Source organism: Pelodiscus sinensis, chromosome 15, assembly GCF_052426305.1.
Source record: "Pelodiscus sinensis isolate ZL-2025 chromosome 15, ASM5242630v1, whole genome shotgun sequence".
Lineage (NCBI taxonomy): Eukaryota > Metazoa > Chordata > Testudines > Trionychidae > Pelodiscus > Pelodiscus sinensis.
Window position 1 is genome coordinate 22361455 of NC_143066.1, and position 18721 is coordinate 22380175.

At 41.0% G+C, this 18721-nt stretch overlaps 1 protein-coding gene across 2 annotated transcripts in view; it reads right to left on the reverse strand.

Moving 5' to 3' along the window:
* The window catches only part of SMG1 (SMG1 nonsense mediated mRNA decay associated PI3K related kinase), a 145136-nt gene that overhangs the window by 73264 nt on the left and 53151 nt on the right, over positions 1–18721 (reverse strand). For both annotated transcript variants that reach the window (XM_075899384.2, XM_075899383.2), the window contains exons 14-21: positions 17691–17821; positions 7159–7320; positions 6579–6697; positions 5690–5777; positions 4894–4995; positions 2851–2991; positions 1102–1301; positions 482–678 (exon numbers count right to left, since the gene is read on the reverse strand). In XM_075899384.2, the coding sequence (XP_075755499.1) occupies positions 482–678; positions 1102–1301; positions 2851–2991; positions 4894–4995; positions 5690–5777; positions 6579–6697; positions 7159–7320; positions 17691–17821 (1140 nt within the window). The remainder of the gene's footprint in view (positions 1–481; positions 679–1101; positions 1302–2850; positions 2992–4893; positions 4996–5689; positions 5778–6578; positions 6698–7158; positions 7321–17690; positions 17822–18721) is intronic.

The window sequence follows — 18721 nt, forward strand, 5'->3', positions numbered from 1 at the left end:
AGAGGTACCCAGTTCGCCATGCTTAAGCAGCTAGTGCTGTGTTCAAATCCCTTGAAGGGAAGAAAAAAAAAATCAGACCACAGATGCTTCCAGACCAGAAAGTGCTGGACTAGAGAGATTCAACTGTTTCATGTTTGTTTTAAAAGAGAAGAGACAAATAAACCAAGGTTAAATGAAAATTAGAACACAAGCCTAAAATGTCTGGAAACAATGTTATCTGTAGCTGACTTTTTTTTTTTAAAAAAAAGTAAGCTACATCAGTAGGGAGAAGAACTAGGCAACTGTGAGGGTGTTTTTTTTTTTAAGTTATTAAACTATTGGATTATAATGAGATCAGCATATCATACATTTGGTAGAAAAGTTGTTATAAGGAATCATTAAGAACTGGCATATTTTCCTTGGTGAACAGTAAGTGATACACAATTAAATATTCCCTCTTTTGTGGGACAGTGCAATACTGTCAGCATTTAAAGACACAAACCTTGGGTGGGGAAGTGAGTGCATTAGCACACCCTTCATAAGCATTGTACATCAATTTCTCCAGATTCTCCAGGTACTGTAGAAGGAGAACAAGTCTGAGTTGGTTACTGCTGTGTCCTTCATCATTGTCTGCTGTAGTCCATTGGCTAACATCTTGTTCAGGGTTTAACGTATGGGCTGCAAGACTTCTAATGATACCTACGAAAATTGGGCCAGAACATTTCGAGACACTAATTATCAAACAATAAGGTACCTACATCTTTATACAGTACAAAAATATCTGTAAAATTGAGTCTAAAATATTTCTTATGTAATTAATTTCTCACGGTGCATTTTAATTATTTTAAAGGTTTTGGAGAAGCTTTAATTGTCAATTCAAGCAACTTAAAAAAAGCAACAAATTTCTGATGTAGTGGGTTTTGCCCATGAAAGCTCATAAATCTTATATTTTGTTTAGTCTTTAAGGTGCCACAGGACCACTCTTTTTTAAAGTTACATACTAACATAAATCCTCTGAGATGCTGAAAAAGGAAGTATTTTTTTCCTATCTTGAATATAAATAAAATAAGACAACAGATCACTGTTCAATTTCTTAAATATCCCATAAAAATTTTACATTACCTTCAATTGTCTGGAACGTATCTTGGGCTCTACCTAAAGGGGTTCTTAACTTAGAAAGGACTGTGAATTGAGCTGCTTCCCAAACAGCCCACTGCCAAAGTACAGCTTCTGTCTTCAATAGATTGCGAGGAATGGTTGATTGGTCGCGCTTATCTAATCTCTGGCAGCTGTAGAACAATCTTTCTAACCAATTGTCCTTCCTGAAAAAAATTAAAACAGATACAGCAATTAATATCAATGCACACAGCTGTAAATGCATTTTAACTTGTAACTGATTACTCTTATAATCAAACTCCTAACAGACCTATGTTTCCTATGGTTATGCACACATGCATATACACATACAGGGTTATTCTGCAAGAACATATACAGAGTTCACGAACATTGCAAAAAAGACTTAAAAGGCAGAAGAAATGGAGACAAATGTGTTTTCTAGCTAATAGTAAAGAAAGCAAAGTGCACACAAAGTTAGAAACAGAGGCACACACTTTTGGTTAAAAATAAAAATGAGCAAAGAAATAAGAGTAAAAATTCAGAGAGATAAAAATAGGTATGAACAGAAATTAATGGAGTGCAGTGTTTTATGCTCTTAAATCCTCCATCCCAAAGACTGGCCTGGTAAATAGTTTTGGTTGGTACCAAACACTGGAAAAGGGATTTCCGATACCTTCTTCTAGATGTACAAAATGGCAGAGAAGGCCCACAAGTTATCAAGATCACAGTGAACCCAACTACAAATAGTACATCGCAATAACTACTCAACCCTGTCTCCTCCAACATGCAACACCACCATCAATTCATGCCTCGCTGTCAGCTTGCATTGAGTCTGCAGCCTCAAGAAGATATCAGTATAAATTCTTAACATAGCAGATGTCAAATACATGAGAAGAATATAGGCATCCTACAAAAAACTATATTAAATGCAAAAATAGTACATGCCGCTCACAAGACCAGTTGCTATAATTTGGGGGCTATTTCAAACATACGCCTCCACAATTGCTAAATTTCTTCATACACATCTAAAGGCTGAAGCACATCAAGTTTCATTTTTAATAATAAATTTTTCACTCTTGCAGCTTTGCTTCTGGCCCTGCCCCCGCCCCCAGAGAGCTAGCTGCTGCCCTGCACTCTGATACAAAGCCAGAAGCGTGGAATGGCAGCTGGTTCCTGGGGAGGAGGGTCGGGAAACAACAAGTAACTATTATGGTAACCAAAAAGTTCATGCTTATCTGTTAACCAATTTGAATGGTTATATTATTACACCCCTAGTTTAACTACATTTTCACTAGCAGAACCCTACACACAGTTCCCACAAAAACTGAAACTAAACTACAGAAGCAATTTTTTTTGAGTCATCAATCAGGAGTCTTTGAAAGGTGGAAGCAGCCTTCTACCACCAAAAGTGACTTTCCATTACTCCTAAGTGCAAAAGGCCCAAGTGCTAGAATAATTCTCCAAGGGTGTAATGAAAATGGCTGCCAAAGGCATTTGATTTTATACATTTAATAAAAGCTGAATGTCCAGTTCCATCACCGGTAATATCTGTCATGAAGCAAAACCATTTATAAATTAGTTACTACTTTTGAACTAGGTCTATTGATGAGCTAATTTCATATTTCAGGATTCAAGGTAACCAATAAAAACCAAACATATTAAAAGCTCGTTCAATAAAATAGGGATATATTAGTAAATAAACATGTGGGGATTTTACTTTTTTTTTATTTTAAAAAGATACAAAAAAATTCTTACCCTGTTCTGTGACAGCTCCCATACAAAATAAAACTAATGACATCAGAGAAGTCCTGTGGATGGAATGTATTACTTGGAGCTTTGCTCATGTGATTTCGTACAGCCAAAGAGATTTCCTGTATTTCTGTGTGGTTGCTGTTACTACAAACAGAAAAACATGTTAAGATGTCTGATTATCTTTAGACCAAACTATACAGTAATAGAAGGAAGATCACAAAATTTTAAATTAGTCCCAGAATTTACTAACTTTAGGGAAAAAAACATAACTAGTTTTTGTATAGATCCCTCGAGCTCATTGGGCAATCTCATTTTACATAGGCCTAGATAGAAGGAATAAGCAAAACTGAAAAAGTAATGTAGTTTATCCCCCATTAGTCTACATTTGTGATTATCTCTTTTCCCTTCTTTCAACTCAGTGATCTCAACCAAGTAGAACTACATATTTTAGTCTGCAGTATAATTTGTTGAACTGCTTTTATACCTATTTTTTGTCACAAATACAGATGAAAATTTTTAGGACTTGACTGGTTTTCTTCAAAAGTTATTATAGTAAATGGTTGAGAAACTCCTTCGTGAAAGTTTTGAAGTTAAGGATTATATTTGGTTTTATAACTATAATTTTGACATTACATTACTTACCCTTTGGAGTAAAGCAAAGGCTTTTTTGTTGTGTACATTATTATTTAGAGGGTTGGGGATAACTTTAATAAATAAATGTGTGGAATTTTATATTGGAAGATTTCCTTGAGAGAAACATTTGAGTTTCTGAAGAACTTCTAAGAGACAAAATTTCCAGATAAGTCCCACCCTCAAAAACACCCAGGCTTCCAGGTCCCTGCCCCGAGCCCCTCCTCAATGCCCTACCCTGATTCCTGCACCCTCACCCACTCCGAACCTCATTCCCTGCTCCCCTCACAACTCCAAGGCTCTGCCTTGACTCCTGAACCCCGCCTCCCCCCGATGCCAGCCCCCTGCCCTAAAGGACCAGAACAATGCGTGGGTAAGTCTTCTAGTATACATTTCTGGAATGGGAGGTGGAGAGTGAGTCTGTCTGTCTTTCTCTCTCTGGGCGGTCTCTGCCAGACACACCTTGTTAATTTGTCAATTTTCCTGTAGATATAACTAGGATAATACCACAAATTACTTAATTTTGTAAAAAATTATTGTATAAAAAACATTGACACTTGTTTTGTTCAGGCAGAAGAATCATTTGAACAACGTAAGAAAAGATGGCAATCTTTAGCAGAATAGGAGTAATTAGAGTAATGAATTTCTAAAAATACAAATGATGTAGTTATAGAATAAAAAAACAGGTCACAAATATATCATAATGTAGGATCAAAAGATTTATGTAAGGTTTGAGGGACTTGATACTTTGGTAAATTTACCAGATACTAGAAGCGTTTCTAGATTTCAAATTCTCTGCCTATACAAATTGAATCATCTTATCATCAGGTGGTCAAAGTATCAGAAAAAGATATCAACTCAGATGCTATACACTGTTTGTTAATATTTGACTCTAGAAAGAGGCTCTTTCATACCAAAAGAAATTATGAAGATAACACATTCGTATTTTTCTAGAGTAAGAATACAATTATTCTTATAGCAAAATCAGAATTTACTAGATATACACAGGAGCAACAATCTTCTTCCCAGTCAAAACAAAAGATACAAGTGCTGAAAATAATTATGTTCTCAGATTATGAGAATGAAAAATGCTTTTTGGAATCCAAAACTCTGTCTCAGAAACCAAAATGATGTTATTATTGAAACACTAAATGATACTGACCTGGAAAAAAATGAAATGTCAATTTTTAAAAAAATTCAATAACTGTCATTTTATACTAAAAATTTTACTATTTTGTAGTACTTTTTGAGAGTCTTACAGCATCATATTTTATATGACCTTCTAAAAATTAACTCTGTGTAGTTAAACTATTTCGCTATATTACAGAAGTGTATTTTTTTTAAATTAAAATAAAGTTAGACTGTGAAATAAAGAAGGAAAAATCTCTCGATACACACTTAAAACAAACTAGTTACCTCAGAACCACATCTAAAGGAATTGACTTTAACAGTTTTCCAAAAGCTTGCCTTACACGGGCACCACTATGGACTAGTTGAACACGGCACACATCAACACACCTGCATAAATAAATAAATAAGTAAAACAAGTTATAATGTGTAACTAGCAATATACAGTAAAACTTTGTTATCTGACATCTTGGTGGAGTTGGGGTGCCAGTTAGTCAGATATTCCAGTTAACTGCGAGTTAACCGGACTAAGTGCAGGAAGGAATGAGGGTTCTGGCTGGTGACGCAGGTTCCGGGATGGGACCACAAAAAAAGAGTTTGGGATGCAGCAGGCGGCTCAGGGCTGGGGTGTGGGAGGAGTATCAGGGTGCTGGATTCGGGTGGCACTCACCTTGGGTGGCTCCCAAAAGTGGGGACATATCCTAATGCTTCTAGGCAGAGATGTGGCTACACACTTCTATGTGCTATCTCCATCCACAGGTGCCATCCCTGCAGTTCCTATTAGCTACAGTTCCCAGCCAATGGGAGCTGTGAAGCCAGCACTTGAGGTAGTTTAGGAGTAGTGCGCAAAACCCCTGTGGGCTGTTCCTCAACTCTAAGAGCAGCAGGGACATGTCACCACTTTCCTGGGAGCCACTCTGAGCCAGGCAGCGTGCCTTCAGACCTGTGCCAATTGGACTAAATCCAGATTTTCCAAGGCTGCCAGAAATGTTCTTTTATAGAGTTTTCTGAGTGATGAAGTGTCAATGAAGTAAAAACAGCTTTTACAGTATTAAGAAAATTTAATGATTTTTTGGGGAAGTACCTTTGTAAGAGGTCATCTGGCAAGGAAGCTGACAGGGCATGGAGGCTACTACATGCTTGAAGACAGACATTCGCATCTTCAAGAAGGGCTGTATTAAGGGTATAAATAAAATATATCATTTTAATTAAGCTGGAAAAACTCATTCATTTCCATACTGCTTTTCTGAAAGTTTCAGGATTTTACTATATTTTTTAAACATCTTTTTTTTTTTTAAATTGTGTTTTAGCTGTAAGGATTTTATCAATAGTGATGGAAGGCTCATGGCAATCAAAACTGAAATTGTATCTTTGCCAAGTGTATTTAATATAACTGTGCCATTTTAAAAATATATAACCATCATTATTAATTCTTCGCCCTTATGTAGCACTTTCTGTTCTAAAACAGTGTTGAAAGGTTAATCTTCATATTGCTTCTATGCAAAGGGGATAATACTCATTTGCCTATTTTACAGAAAGTAAATTAATTGCCCAAGGCAAGAAAGAGTTAAAAGCAGGACTAATTTACTTGTTTCCATAACCCTGTTGTTTAGTTTTTCAATCTCTAGCACAATACCTCAAATTATGGTAGGACTGTTTATCCATTGTCAAACATACAATCTGATTCTGATTTCTAAATATTTATCATTTTACAGAGAATCTTTATCAATCTCATGACTGTAGTCCCTTCATGCAAGATTATCATCTTTTCCAAATAACTGACAGTTTGAGAAACAAGAGGAGAAGGCAAGGGAATAGTTATACTGCTACAATCAGAGCTCAGCAAAAAATTTGCAAATCAGAAGATGACCACAGTTTATCTATCAGTTTTCTTCACCCGAGGACATATCAATGAAGTAAATGGCATCTTATAAAGGATAACCAATAAGAAGGAACAATTTTGGCAATCTTACTGTTTCCAAGAAGTCCTTTACAAAACTTGTGGAAAGATGGAAGAGAGAATAATGGTGCATATGTTTCTGATTTTTTCATTAGAACAGCCACTTCCAAAGCCCAGGTCATCAGTAGTTTCCTAAAAATTTGTTACAGAATAGTCATTCTATACAATTAGATACTAGGACAAAGTTGCTCATAAAACACTAAATATCTTGAGTTTTTGCATCAGCCTGGCAATGCAAGCTGACAAATGTTTGTGAAAGGTAATCAATAAAATAAGTGAAAATTACCTGTCAACTAAGTTTTGAAAGCTCAATATTTAATGTTTGACCTAGAAGAGTTTCACCTCAGGTGTCATTCATTAATATGAAAATTAACTGATCAAATTAATTTTTTCAGATGTTTGGACATGAATAATTCATTTTTATGTTTTGTCTGAAATCAAAATCTTACACTTTGAAATGTTTAGTCCTTCCTCTTCACCCCCCTTTTTTTATAAAGAAAAACTAATCAAACATATCTTGGTTCTAAATTAAAACTGATAATTCTCTTGGAAAAAAAAAATCTCAATCTCTGATATGAAAAAATACTACTTACCTGGTGTCCTGAATAAGATTATCCTTTTTAAGCAGTAACCCCAAAAGGTTGAGTATGATAGAGAAATGTTTCTTTGTAGCTGTTGTTACAGTGCTAATCACTGCTCCATCAAACAGAGAAGGAGAAGAGGAGCTGAGGCTACTGGATATGAAGTGGTCATGTCTAAAGGAAAATTAGAAAAAAGTATTTTTTACCTTACCATACAAATATCGCACTCGCACACAGACACACAAAAATTCAGTGTTATACTCATATAAATGGCTCTCTAAATAAGAAAGGTCAAAAAATAACTATAGGTTGAACCTCTCTAAACCAGCTCAATCATCCAGCAACATCTGTGGTCTGGCATGATTTTAGTTAGCTGCATTTCCTCTTATGGATGTGGACAAGTTTCCTGCGATCCCATAAATTTTGTTTATAGCAACTAGCCTTTACTCTCAGTGTTTTGTGCTGTTATTTAGCTATAATTGGCCCCTATATGTCTTCTAAGAGTCCAGTAAACAATGGAAGTGTTTGTAATGCTGCTAGATCAGGAGTAAGCAACCTACGACATGCAAGCTAATTTTCAGTGGCATGCGCAGCAGGAGCTCAGCCCTGTCCGTCCTCCTCTGCAGAGCCGCTGGAGCCCTCCCTCTTCCCCAGCAGCAGGTTAGGCTGTAGTGTGAGGAGGCAGTGCTGAGACTGAGGCTCCTCAATGGTGCCTCCGGCCTGTGACCGTATAGCTGTGGTAGTGCACCTATATGACCAGCCTAGGACCGTGCGGCCATGATAGTAGCACCTCCAGCCTCCAGGGCTGGCCCAGGACCGTGTAACCATGGTAATGGCATCTCTGGGACTGCGTGGCCACAGCAGTGGTGTCTCCGGCCTCCATGGCCTACCAGAGACTGCGTGGCCCCCGCAACAGCACCTCCAGGGCCGGTCCAGGACAGCTTGGCTGTGGTAACACGCCTCCGGGGCCAGCCTGAGACCGCGTGGCCATAGCAGTGGTGCCTCTTGCCTCTGGGGCTGGCCCAGGATCACGTGGCCACAGCAGCGGTGTCTCTTGCCTCCAGAGCTGGCCCGGGACCGTGTGGCCATGGCAGTTGCTGCAAGGGGGGCACAAAGCCAGGTAAGTGTCCTACCCCACACCCAAATCCCCTCACTCCCCTCTCCCCACCAAGACCCGACACCCACAACTTGCTCCTGACCTTTCTTTGCTTCTGCTCCCTCCACCTGGCCAGACACCCTACTCGCAAGCCTGCTTCTGCACCCTATCTTCCATCCAGACCTAACAACCTCTTCCCCTTCTGCACCTCACTTCCCTCCTAGATCCTGCATCCCCATCTCACTCACTGGCAACCCTGTATAACATAGTGAACTCCTAATTTTTGTTCCTACTTCAGAGCCTAAAAGGGGTCCATAAAAATCCATTAACTCCAAAACCCCAGAAAGGTAAATCTGGCCTATGGGAAACCCTAAACCTCAGTTCCCCCTGTCCCTTCCCCTCTCCCCGTAAGGCTGGAGTGTCAGAGGAGTGAGGTGTCTCATTTGGGGGCCACATCACTGAGGATTGGGGGGTTTTGGAGAAGTTTTTCTGCTTCTCACTTGTCTGGTCCCCAACTGACTTTTCTGTGGATCAGCGGCTCCCAACCCAAAAAAGGTTCACCACATGTGCCATAAATAAAGAAAAACTTAAAAAACAACAAATAGTCTAGTAGAACCTTAAAGACTTAACAAAATATGTAGATGGTATCATAGTAAGTCCAGATCCAAGAATAAATAAGGGAAGGGGGGAGGGGTAGAGAAAAACGGGCGGGGGGGGGGGGGGAAGCAAGACAATGAGTAGGTAGTTCAAATAGTTACAAAAGGCTGTTAAGAACCATGAGCACCTCCACTGGTTGGTTGGTTAAGTCATTAAAAGGTGGAAGATAGTGTGTGAGCCATCCTATATCCCAGTTCAGAACATCTGCATAAGAATTAAACTTGTGAAATAAGTTAATTCCTATCCTTCTTTGTGTATTTGGCTTGTGGAATTGGTCTGAAACAAAATGGCAACTTAGAGATCCATTAATGAGTGTCCAGGAAGATTAAAGTGTTCTCCAACAGATTTTTGTGTACTGCCTTTTTGGATATCTGATGTGTGGTCATTAATTCTTTCCCGTAGCGATTTTCCAGTTTGGCCAATATACACTGCAGTGGGGCATTGCTGGCATTTGATGGCATAGATCACATTAGTGGATGTGCAGTTAAATGAGCCTCTGATTTGGTGGCTGATGTCATTGGTTCCAGTGATGAAATCATTGGTATAGATGTGTGGAGAGAACTGGCACTGGGACTGATTGCAGGGGTGGGTTCCTGAATTATTATGATGGAGATGTGTTGCATGGCTACTGGAAAAAATTTGTTTAAGGCTAGGGGGTTGTCTAAATGAGAATTGGCCACTCCCCCAAGGCCTCAGAGTGAGGGGCCATTTTCCAGGATAGGTTGTAGATTGTTGATAATGCATTGAAGGGGTTTAAGTTGTGGATTATAGGTGAAGACAAGTGGAATTCTGTTTTCTTTTCTGGGCCTGTCTTGAAGTAGTTCATGTGTGGGTATTTTTTTTTTTTTTGCCTATGTTTTTTCACTTCTCCAAGTGGGTATTTCAGTTTTAAGAATGCTTTATATAGATCCTGTGGGTATTTGTCTCTGTCTGTGGGATTGGAGCAAATATAGTCGTATACAATAGATTGGGAAATGTGTCTGGGATGGAAGCTAGAGGCATGAAGGTAAGTATAATGGTCAGTAGGTTTCCGTTATAGGATGGTGGAAATCTGTCCATCATTTAATAGTACTGTAGTGTCAAGGAAGTGGATTTCTCGTGTGGACTGATTCAGCCCGAGGCTGATGGTGGGGTGGAAGTTGTTGAAATCCCTGTGAAATTCTTCAAGGGTTTCTTTCCCGTAGGTCTATATATTGAAGATGTCATCAATGTAGCATAAGTAGAGTAAAGATCTTAGAGGGGGCGAAAGCTGAGGAAACATTGTTCAAGGTCAGCCATAAATACGTTGGCATATTATGGTGCCATATGGGTGCTGCTGACTTGAAGATACAAATTGTCTCCGAATAGGAAGTAGCTGTGGGCGAGGACAAAGTCGCAATGCTGTGTAATCAGGTGTGCAGTGCTGTCATCAGGGGTAGTGTTCCTGATAGCCTGGAATTGTTGTTCATGTGGACTATTGATGTAAAGAGCTTCTTTGTCCATGGTGGCCAGGATAGTATTTTCAGGTAGATTATGGATGTTTTGTAGTTTCCTTAGGAAGTTGGTGGTGTCTCAAAGGTAGCTAGGAGTGCTGGTAGCATAGGGTCTGAGGAGAGAATCAATAAGCGCCAAATAATCCTGTTGTAAGTGTACCGATGATGGGTCATCCAGGATTTCCAGGTTTGTGTATCTTGGGTAGCAGATAGAAAACTCCCAGTCAGAGATTGGGGGAAGGGAGTTAGTGTAAATTTGGTCCTAAGCAGCATCAGAGAGCCTCATGAGCAGCTGTTTCTGGGGTTTTTTATATTCTTTAGTGGGATCACAGAAGAGAGGCTTGTAGAATTTGGTGTTGGTGAGTTGTCTGGTCACCTCCGGTTACAAACTGTTTTGTTCATGACGACTACAGCACCCCCTTTGTCAACCTCTTTGATTAGGAAGTTAGAATTGTTTTTGAGGCTGTGTATTAGCATTGTGTTCTGCATGACTGAGGTTATATACTATATGATGTTGTTTGCTGACAATGTCAGTTTCAGAACATTTGCAGAAGCAGTCCATGTAGAAATCAAGACTCTTGTTATGACCGTTAGTAGGGGTCCATATAGAAGCCTTCTTCTTTTGAAATTGGTGGGGGGGGGGGGGAAGAGGGTTAGCGTTAGGGTGGGCTAAGGGATGGAAAGGCATTTTGTAGACCAGTGAGGAATCTTTTGGTGCTTGGGTTCGAAAGGAAAGAATCACCGTAAGTGGTGCGGTGGAAGGCGGCTATAGCAGCTGCATGAACCTTGATAGTACTTAGTGCCAGGCCTGACTCCCTAAGGTGAAAGAGGTAACCCAGTAGGAGAGGGATAGTCTGAGGGGGTATAGTATGAGTACGTTTAAGCCACTAGGAGAATCTGTTCCATTTGTAGAGGTTAGTTTTCCTGGTGGACTCTCCTACTGTTGATTAATAGTTCGTTTACTCTTTCACAGCAGGCATTCTTGGCATCCTGGAGCCATGAAGGAGCCAAGTGTGGAGGCGGAGTTTGTGCAGTTTGGGGTTGAGAATTGCACCGTGATTCTGGGAGAGAACACTACGTTGAGGCAGAAAAGCATAGGGATCTATCACTGTCATTCTGTAGAGGTAAGAATACCATGTTTGTCTCAACCATGCTGGTGGGATGAGAATCGCATGAGCTCAATCTGTTCTGATTTTGATGATGACCTTGTGAAGTATGGGAAGGGATGGGAACACAGAGTAGCAGTGCATCCCATTTGATGGAGAAAGCATCCCCCAGGGAGTGCTTCCCTAAGGCTGCTCTGGAACGGTAAAGGTGGCATTTGCTAGTCATGAAAAAAAAGTGGCAGTTCCTGGTCACGAAAAAAATCTATGTCTGGTTGACCCCATTGGTGAAACACGCAACCGAGGGCATGCATGTCTATTCCCCACTCGTGGCGGTTATAAAACTTGCAACTGAGGGGGTCTGCTGTAACATTTAACACCCCTTGGAGGGACATGGCAATGGGGGTAATCTGGTGCGCCAGGCACCAATTCCATAGCTTGAGAGCCTCTGTACATAGGGATAGGGATCGTGCACCATCTTGCCAATTGATATAATACATGGAAGTGGTGTTGCTGGTCATGATGTCGATAGTCTTGTGAGCTATGTAGCGTAGGAAATGCTGGCATGCATATCACACTGCTCTTATTTCTGAAAGGTTGATATGGAGGGTTTGCTCTGCGAAGGTCCATTTGTCCTGGGCCGTGAGGGCTCCTAGGTGAGCACCCCATCCCATGTGTGATGTATGGGGTCATAATGGTAAATGTAGGGGTCAGTTGATAGAATGGAATGCCGGTTAAGACATTGTGTGAATCCGTCCACCAGTGCAGGGAGTTAAGGATCCGTGGTGGAATGGAACTGACTTGGAGAGCGGGTCTCTGGATGGGGCGTAAAGTATAGCGAGCCAAGACATCTCATCTGGAGCCTCGCTAGCCTGACAACGTAGGTTGTGACAGCCATGTGGCCCAAAATTTTTAAGCATTCGCAAACTGTCGTAGTACGGGTCGCTCATGCTACCGCTATGAGGTTGCATAGGGTGTGGAATCTGTGCATCAGTAAATTCGCTTTCGCTGTGACGGTATCGATGTGTGCTCCTATAAATTTTAGCACCTGTGTGGGATGGAGCATGGATTTTTCATAGTTTATATGGAAGTCAAGGCAGAGCAAAAGGATTGTGGTAGTCTCGATCATGTGTTTTGTTTCTTGGAGGGATGTGACTTTTATGAGATAGTCGTCTAAGTATGGAAATATTATGTCTCCCTGATGACATAGGCATGCTGCTACAATGGCTAGAGTTTTGGAAAATACTCTGGGAGCTGCTGAAAGGCCAAAAGGGAGCACTTGGTATTGGTAATGGTAATGACGAGACCCAACAGAGAATTGTAGAAAACGTCTGTGGGCGGGATGGATTGTTATGTGGAAATCTTGGAAGGTTGAGAGCCAAAAGCCAGTCTCCTTGATCCAATGCTGGGATTATTGTTGCTAGGGTCACCATCTTGAATCGTTGGTAAGCGACAGATTTGTTGAGCTTCTGTAAATCTAGAACGGGCCTCCATCCCCCATTCTTTGTCTGTGTCAGAAAATAGGTTGAGTAAAACCCTCGGCCATGGAACTCTGTTGGTACCTAAGCAGAGGCGGTAAAGCATCATTTCTTTGAGGAAGGTCTCGTGAGAGGGGTCCCTGAAGAGAGATGGGTAGGGGGAAGAGAAATGAAAGGGATGGAGTAACCACAGTGGATGAGCTCTAGGACCCATTTGTCCGATGTTATTTGAGCCCATTGTTGAAAGAAGGGGTGGAGGCAGTGATTAAATTGTGGATGGTTGGCTGATGGTGTAACCACAAGGAGAGTGTCTTTCTGGCTGCCGACCGAACCTTCAAATTTGCTATTTGGATGTAGAGGGTTGGGCTGCTGCCGTTTGGTGTTGTTGCTGACATTGAGGCCTATGTGTCATTAGGGTCTTTGCTTTTGTTGGAAGTCATATCTTGGTTGCTGTCTGTATGGCTCCCTGGGCCTCTGGCAATTGTTTTATCTGGCTCTCTTAAATGGGGGTGTATATGTCCCCAGGATCCTGAGGGTGGTGAGGGAGACCATCATCAGTGAAGTACTGCATCGGTTTTTGCAGTGAAGAGGTTGATCTTCAACTTTCTGCTGCAAATCCCTAGGCACCCCTGATGCTTGGAGCTAAGATATTCTCTGCATCACAATCACTGAGGCAGTGACGCATGCGGCCATGTCTGCCACATTCATCCTGGACTGTAGTGCCATGCGAGAAACTGTATGGCCCTCCTGCATAATTTTGAGGAGGATAGGCATCTTATGGTCGGGTAAGCATGGTGTAAATTCTTGGTATGGGGAATAATTAGAATAGTCATAATCCGCTAACATGGCGGTATAATTTGCTGCTCTGAGCAGCAGAGTGGTCGAGGAAAATACTTTGCGGCCCATAATATCCATTTTTTTTATGATCCTTGACATGTGACATTGATCTCATGTTTGGCTGTTTGACAGTGTCAAACAGAAACGACTACCAGAGAGGAGTTTGGTGGAGGGTTAGTAAAAAGAAAATCCATTCCCTTTGGTGTGATGAAGTATTTTCGATCTGTTCTCTTATTACTTGGAGTAACAAATGCCAGGGTCTGCCAGATGTTGTCTGCTGGGTCCATAATAGCCTTGTCCATGGGGAGGACAATTTTGGAGGAGGTAGGAAGCTGCAAGGTTCACAAAAAAACTATACTGCTTTTATTGAACTTCCTGCAAGTCTTGTTCTTGAGACAAAGCTGCCCTTTTAAAAAGTTCTTGGAACTTTTTTGAGTTGTCCGACGGTGGTGGGGTGATGGATATTACCACCTCATCTGGTGAGGATGACAAATTATGGACAGGCATCCTCTCTTCACCCTCCGACAAAGAGTCTTCCATCTGAGTCTGGACTAGGAAGTTAGGCAGTGTCATCAAGGTAGAGGGTTGGGGAGAAAAAGGTGGTTTCCTGGATGTTATGGAATGTGCGATGTGATGAGTCTTCGCATGAGGACATGAATCCCATGATTGCTATTGTCCCGGGTAAGAGGATGGCGGATACGTATAATGATGAGTATTTCAGGGTAGCGCTGTTGGTGGTGGGTATGCAAATGTAGAAGGTCCAGTATCCAAGGATGGGGCTCTGTGTGCCGAGCTGGAGTGCTGGGAAGAAAAATTGCTGCGTGGCTTGGCGCCGGCTTCACTCAGGGAGTGAGACACATTCGGTGACCTGCGAGAGTGCACCGATTGTATGGAGGAGCCTGGGGATTCCAGTGCTGGTGAGGGGCGGCTCAAAATAGGAGAATCGTACCACCAATGCTCCTGGGTTGGTGCCAAGGTTCTCATATTGCTATGGCATGGGAGTAGGCGGAGCTGATTAGTCCAGAGGTGGCATATTGGCACGGGGTCTCTTGAGTGTCAGTGCCGAGTGAGTTGGCTGCTTCAGTGCTGAGCGGTGTTTCTGTTGGTCGGACAGTGTTGTCAGTGCCACCGGTGCCACTTGTTTTTGTTTGGGTTCTGATTGGACCCTCTTATGTGGTACCAGCGTCTTGGCTGGTGCCATGCCCGATGTGCTGTGCCTGTCCGCGGTGCTGACCCTCGAGGCAGTCGGTGCCAATGGTAAGGATCGGGCTAGAGATAGTCTCGTTTGTGAGACAGACTTGCCAGAAGAGGTAGAGGGACGTGATTTATCCAAACCTTTCGACTCGGCTGATGATTTTGAGGCAGTTGTTGTGTCCTCTAAAGATAGTTGGAGACACCTTTCATAGAGGAAGGTCTTTAGTCTGTTAGCAAGGTCGTGGCATGCTCTGGCCGTCAATTTAGAGCAATGAGGGCACTTTTATGTTTGGTGCCATTCTCCAAGGCACTTTATACACACAGAATGCCCGTCAGACAGTCATAGCATCCCGGCCCGAATCACACCTCTTGAAGCCGGGAGATCCCAGCAGTAGGCGCAATGAAAAGCGGCAGGCCGACATAATTTTTTTTTGGGGGGGGGGGGGAGGTATAGTGTTGTGGCGGAGCGGGGAAGGGGAGGTTAAAGCTTGGAAATGTGAGGAAACTAAGGAGAATTAACCATTGTGTGTGTGTGGGGGGGGTCATTTCTCTGTAGAATAGCGGGATGGAAAGAAGCTCCATCTGCTGACAAGGATGACAAAGAAGGAACTGAGGGAGCTGCACATGTGCCTAACTGACACCAACGGCATGAGGGGGCACCACAGCACATGTGTAGCTGACACTGCTAGAAAAACCTCCGGTCACTGGCACAAGGACACACCAGCACCCAGCACTACTTGAAGAAGAAACTATGATACTATTTTTGTTAGTCTCTAAGGTGCCACGGGATTACTAGTTTTTAAAGTTACAGACTAACATGGCTACCGCTCTGAGACTTTCACCCTTGCATCTCACTCATGTTATGACTACTTGCTGATCTGAAATCTAAAAGTTTTCTATTCACAGGCATTTTATCCCTAATACAACAATTAAAATCTACTTCAATTTTTGCAGCTGTAACATACAATGCTTTTGTTAATGCTTTCATGCAAGATTCCACACATACAAAATGACACTGTTTAATGCATACTGGAAAGAGTACACTAAATGTAAGAGGAATCATGTAGACACTGTTTAATGCATACTAGAAAGAGTACACTAATGTAAGAGGAATCATGTAATGTACTAGAGGTTTTTTTTTTTTTTTTTTTTTTTAACTAAAGGAAAATCTTTAGTCCATATCAAAATAAGTTTGCTTACTTATTTTGACACACTTAAATTATAAAATAAACCTTAATTTGCCATCTTAAAAATATCTAAAATTACATTTTGCACAAGATTTTTAGGAAACAAAATATGCATGGCCAATTTCAACCTGGAACCATTTTTCATGGATGAGATATAGTATTTGTGAAAATAAAATCAACAAAAATAAGGATTTATAAGAGAATAATATCATAGGGTTGGAAGAGACCTCAGGAGGTTGAATCCAATCCCCTGCCCAAAGCAGGACCTACCCTAACTAAATCATCCCAGCCAAGGCTTTGTCAAGCTAGGACTTAAACTCTAGGAATGGAGATTCTACCACCTCCTTAGGTAACCCATTCCAATGCTTCGCCACCCTCCTAGTAATACAGTTTTTCCTAATATCCTCCACCACTGCAACCCGAGACAATTACTCCTAGTTTTATGATTTATCACTACTGACAACAGCCTCTCTCCATCCTCTTTGGAACCTCCCTTCAGGTAGTTAAAGGCTGCTATCAAATACCTCCTCACTCTTCTCTTCTGTGAACTAAACAAGCCCAAATCCCCCAGCTTCTCCTCTCAAGCCATGTGCTCCAGCCCCCTAATAATTTTTGTTGCGCTCTGCTGGACTTTCTCCAATGTGTCCCCATCCTTTCTGTAATAGGAGGCCCAGAATTGGTTGCAGTAATCCAGATGTCACCTCATCAATGCCAAATAAGCACTTCTCTAGATCCGCTTGCAATGCTCCTCCTAATACATGCTTGGATTAGCCTTCTTGGCTACAAGGGCACATTGTTGACTCATATCCAGCTTCTCATCCATGGTAATCCCCAGGTCCTTTTCTGCTGAACTGCAGCTTAGCCAGTCAGTCCCCAGCCTGTAACAGTGCTCGGGATTCTTCCATCCCAAGTGCAGGACTCTGCACTCGTCCTTGTTGAACCTCATTGGATTTCTTTTGGCCCAATCCTCCAATTTGTCTAGATTACTTTAGACCCTATCCCTACTCTCCAACGTATCTACCTCTCCCCCAAATGAAAAGTAACAGAGAGGTAGCTGTGTTAGTCTTATCTTGGTAAAACAAAAAAAGCAGTCATGTAGCACTTTAAAGACTAACAAGATAGTTTATTAGGTGATGAGCTTTCGCGGGGTAGACCCACTTCTTCAGATCATATTCTGAAAGTGAATTGGCATGACCCCACCTTCTGTTCTATGTAGCTGATTCATTAGTTTGTAATTTATTTTTTCCATTGTATCCTTCTGTTATATAATGGTCATGCCAATTCACTTCCAGAATATGTTCTGAAGAAGTGGGTCTGCCCCACGAAAGCTCATCACCTAATAAACTATCTTGTTAGTCTTTAAAGTGCTACATCACTGCTTTTTTTGTTTCCCCCAAATGGTGCCGAAACATTGCTTACACTAACATCAGTACTGCTATAGTAAAATTCTTTCTTAAAACTCAAATACAGTTTAAATCTATTTATAATCTTAAATATTAATGCCTTAGTGATCTTCCTACCTGGTACAATGTGAATATAAAGTGTAGAGAACTGCATACTGGACAGCAGGAAAATGAACTGCTATGTCACTGTGAACAATCATCAAATTCTTACTTAGCAGTGCAAAAACAGTTGGAGAAAGGGCCCACATCTATAAAACAATTGTAATAAAAGCACAAAAATATAAGTGTAAAGCATATTGCAATTAGTCATATATACATGTGTCTGGTTTATAAAGAAATAAATTGTCATACATTTGCTTGCAACAAAAATCTAATGCTGAAATCACAAAAAAACCTGCTGAGATTAGGACATTTTTACTAGAACTCTTGGGCTGTGTCTACATTGGCATCCCTTTCCGGAAAAGGGATGCTAATGAGACACTTCGGGGGATATTTAAATCCCCCGCGGATTTGCAATTCCGAAGTGTCTCATTAGCATCTCTTTTCCGGAAAGGGATGCCAATGTAGACACAGCCTTGCTGTTTTGTCTATCTAGAGTTTCTCAAATATGAATGCTTTCCTGCCCATGATTGAAACAACACACATCAGTCTTTTCTGATGTAAAAGTTTTCTTTAAAGGTAATGCAAAGTTAGTTTGAATCAAAGTGGTACAATACAAAAGTTGGAAATAGCGCAGGCTTCTATATTTTTCTTTCCTACTCAGTAATTTTCACATATTGTACTCAAATACTATATTTTCTTTCGTTGAATCATTTAAAATATGAATAGGCAAATTATCCTATAGATTAGCAAACAAAGTTGGAAATATATTTTGCAGTCCCTGTTTTTTTAAAAGCACTCTGTACATAAGTTGCCCCAAAAGTTTTATATTCTACCTTGAAAAGACAGAACACATATCAAATGCAAGGTAGTATTATACGGTCAGTGAAAATCACTGCAAGATACGCCAAAATTATTTCTCTCTTTCTTTTCTCATCAAGATGGTAAATGTTCTGGCAATAGTATCAGAAGCAATACACCATCACTCCAGTAAAGAACAATAATGTGGAAATAACATTTCAATAGATCTTTAAGATTAGAAATAATTT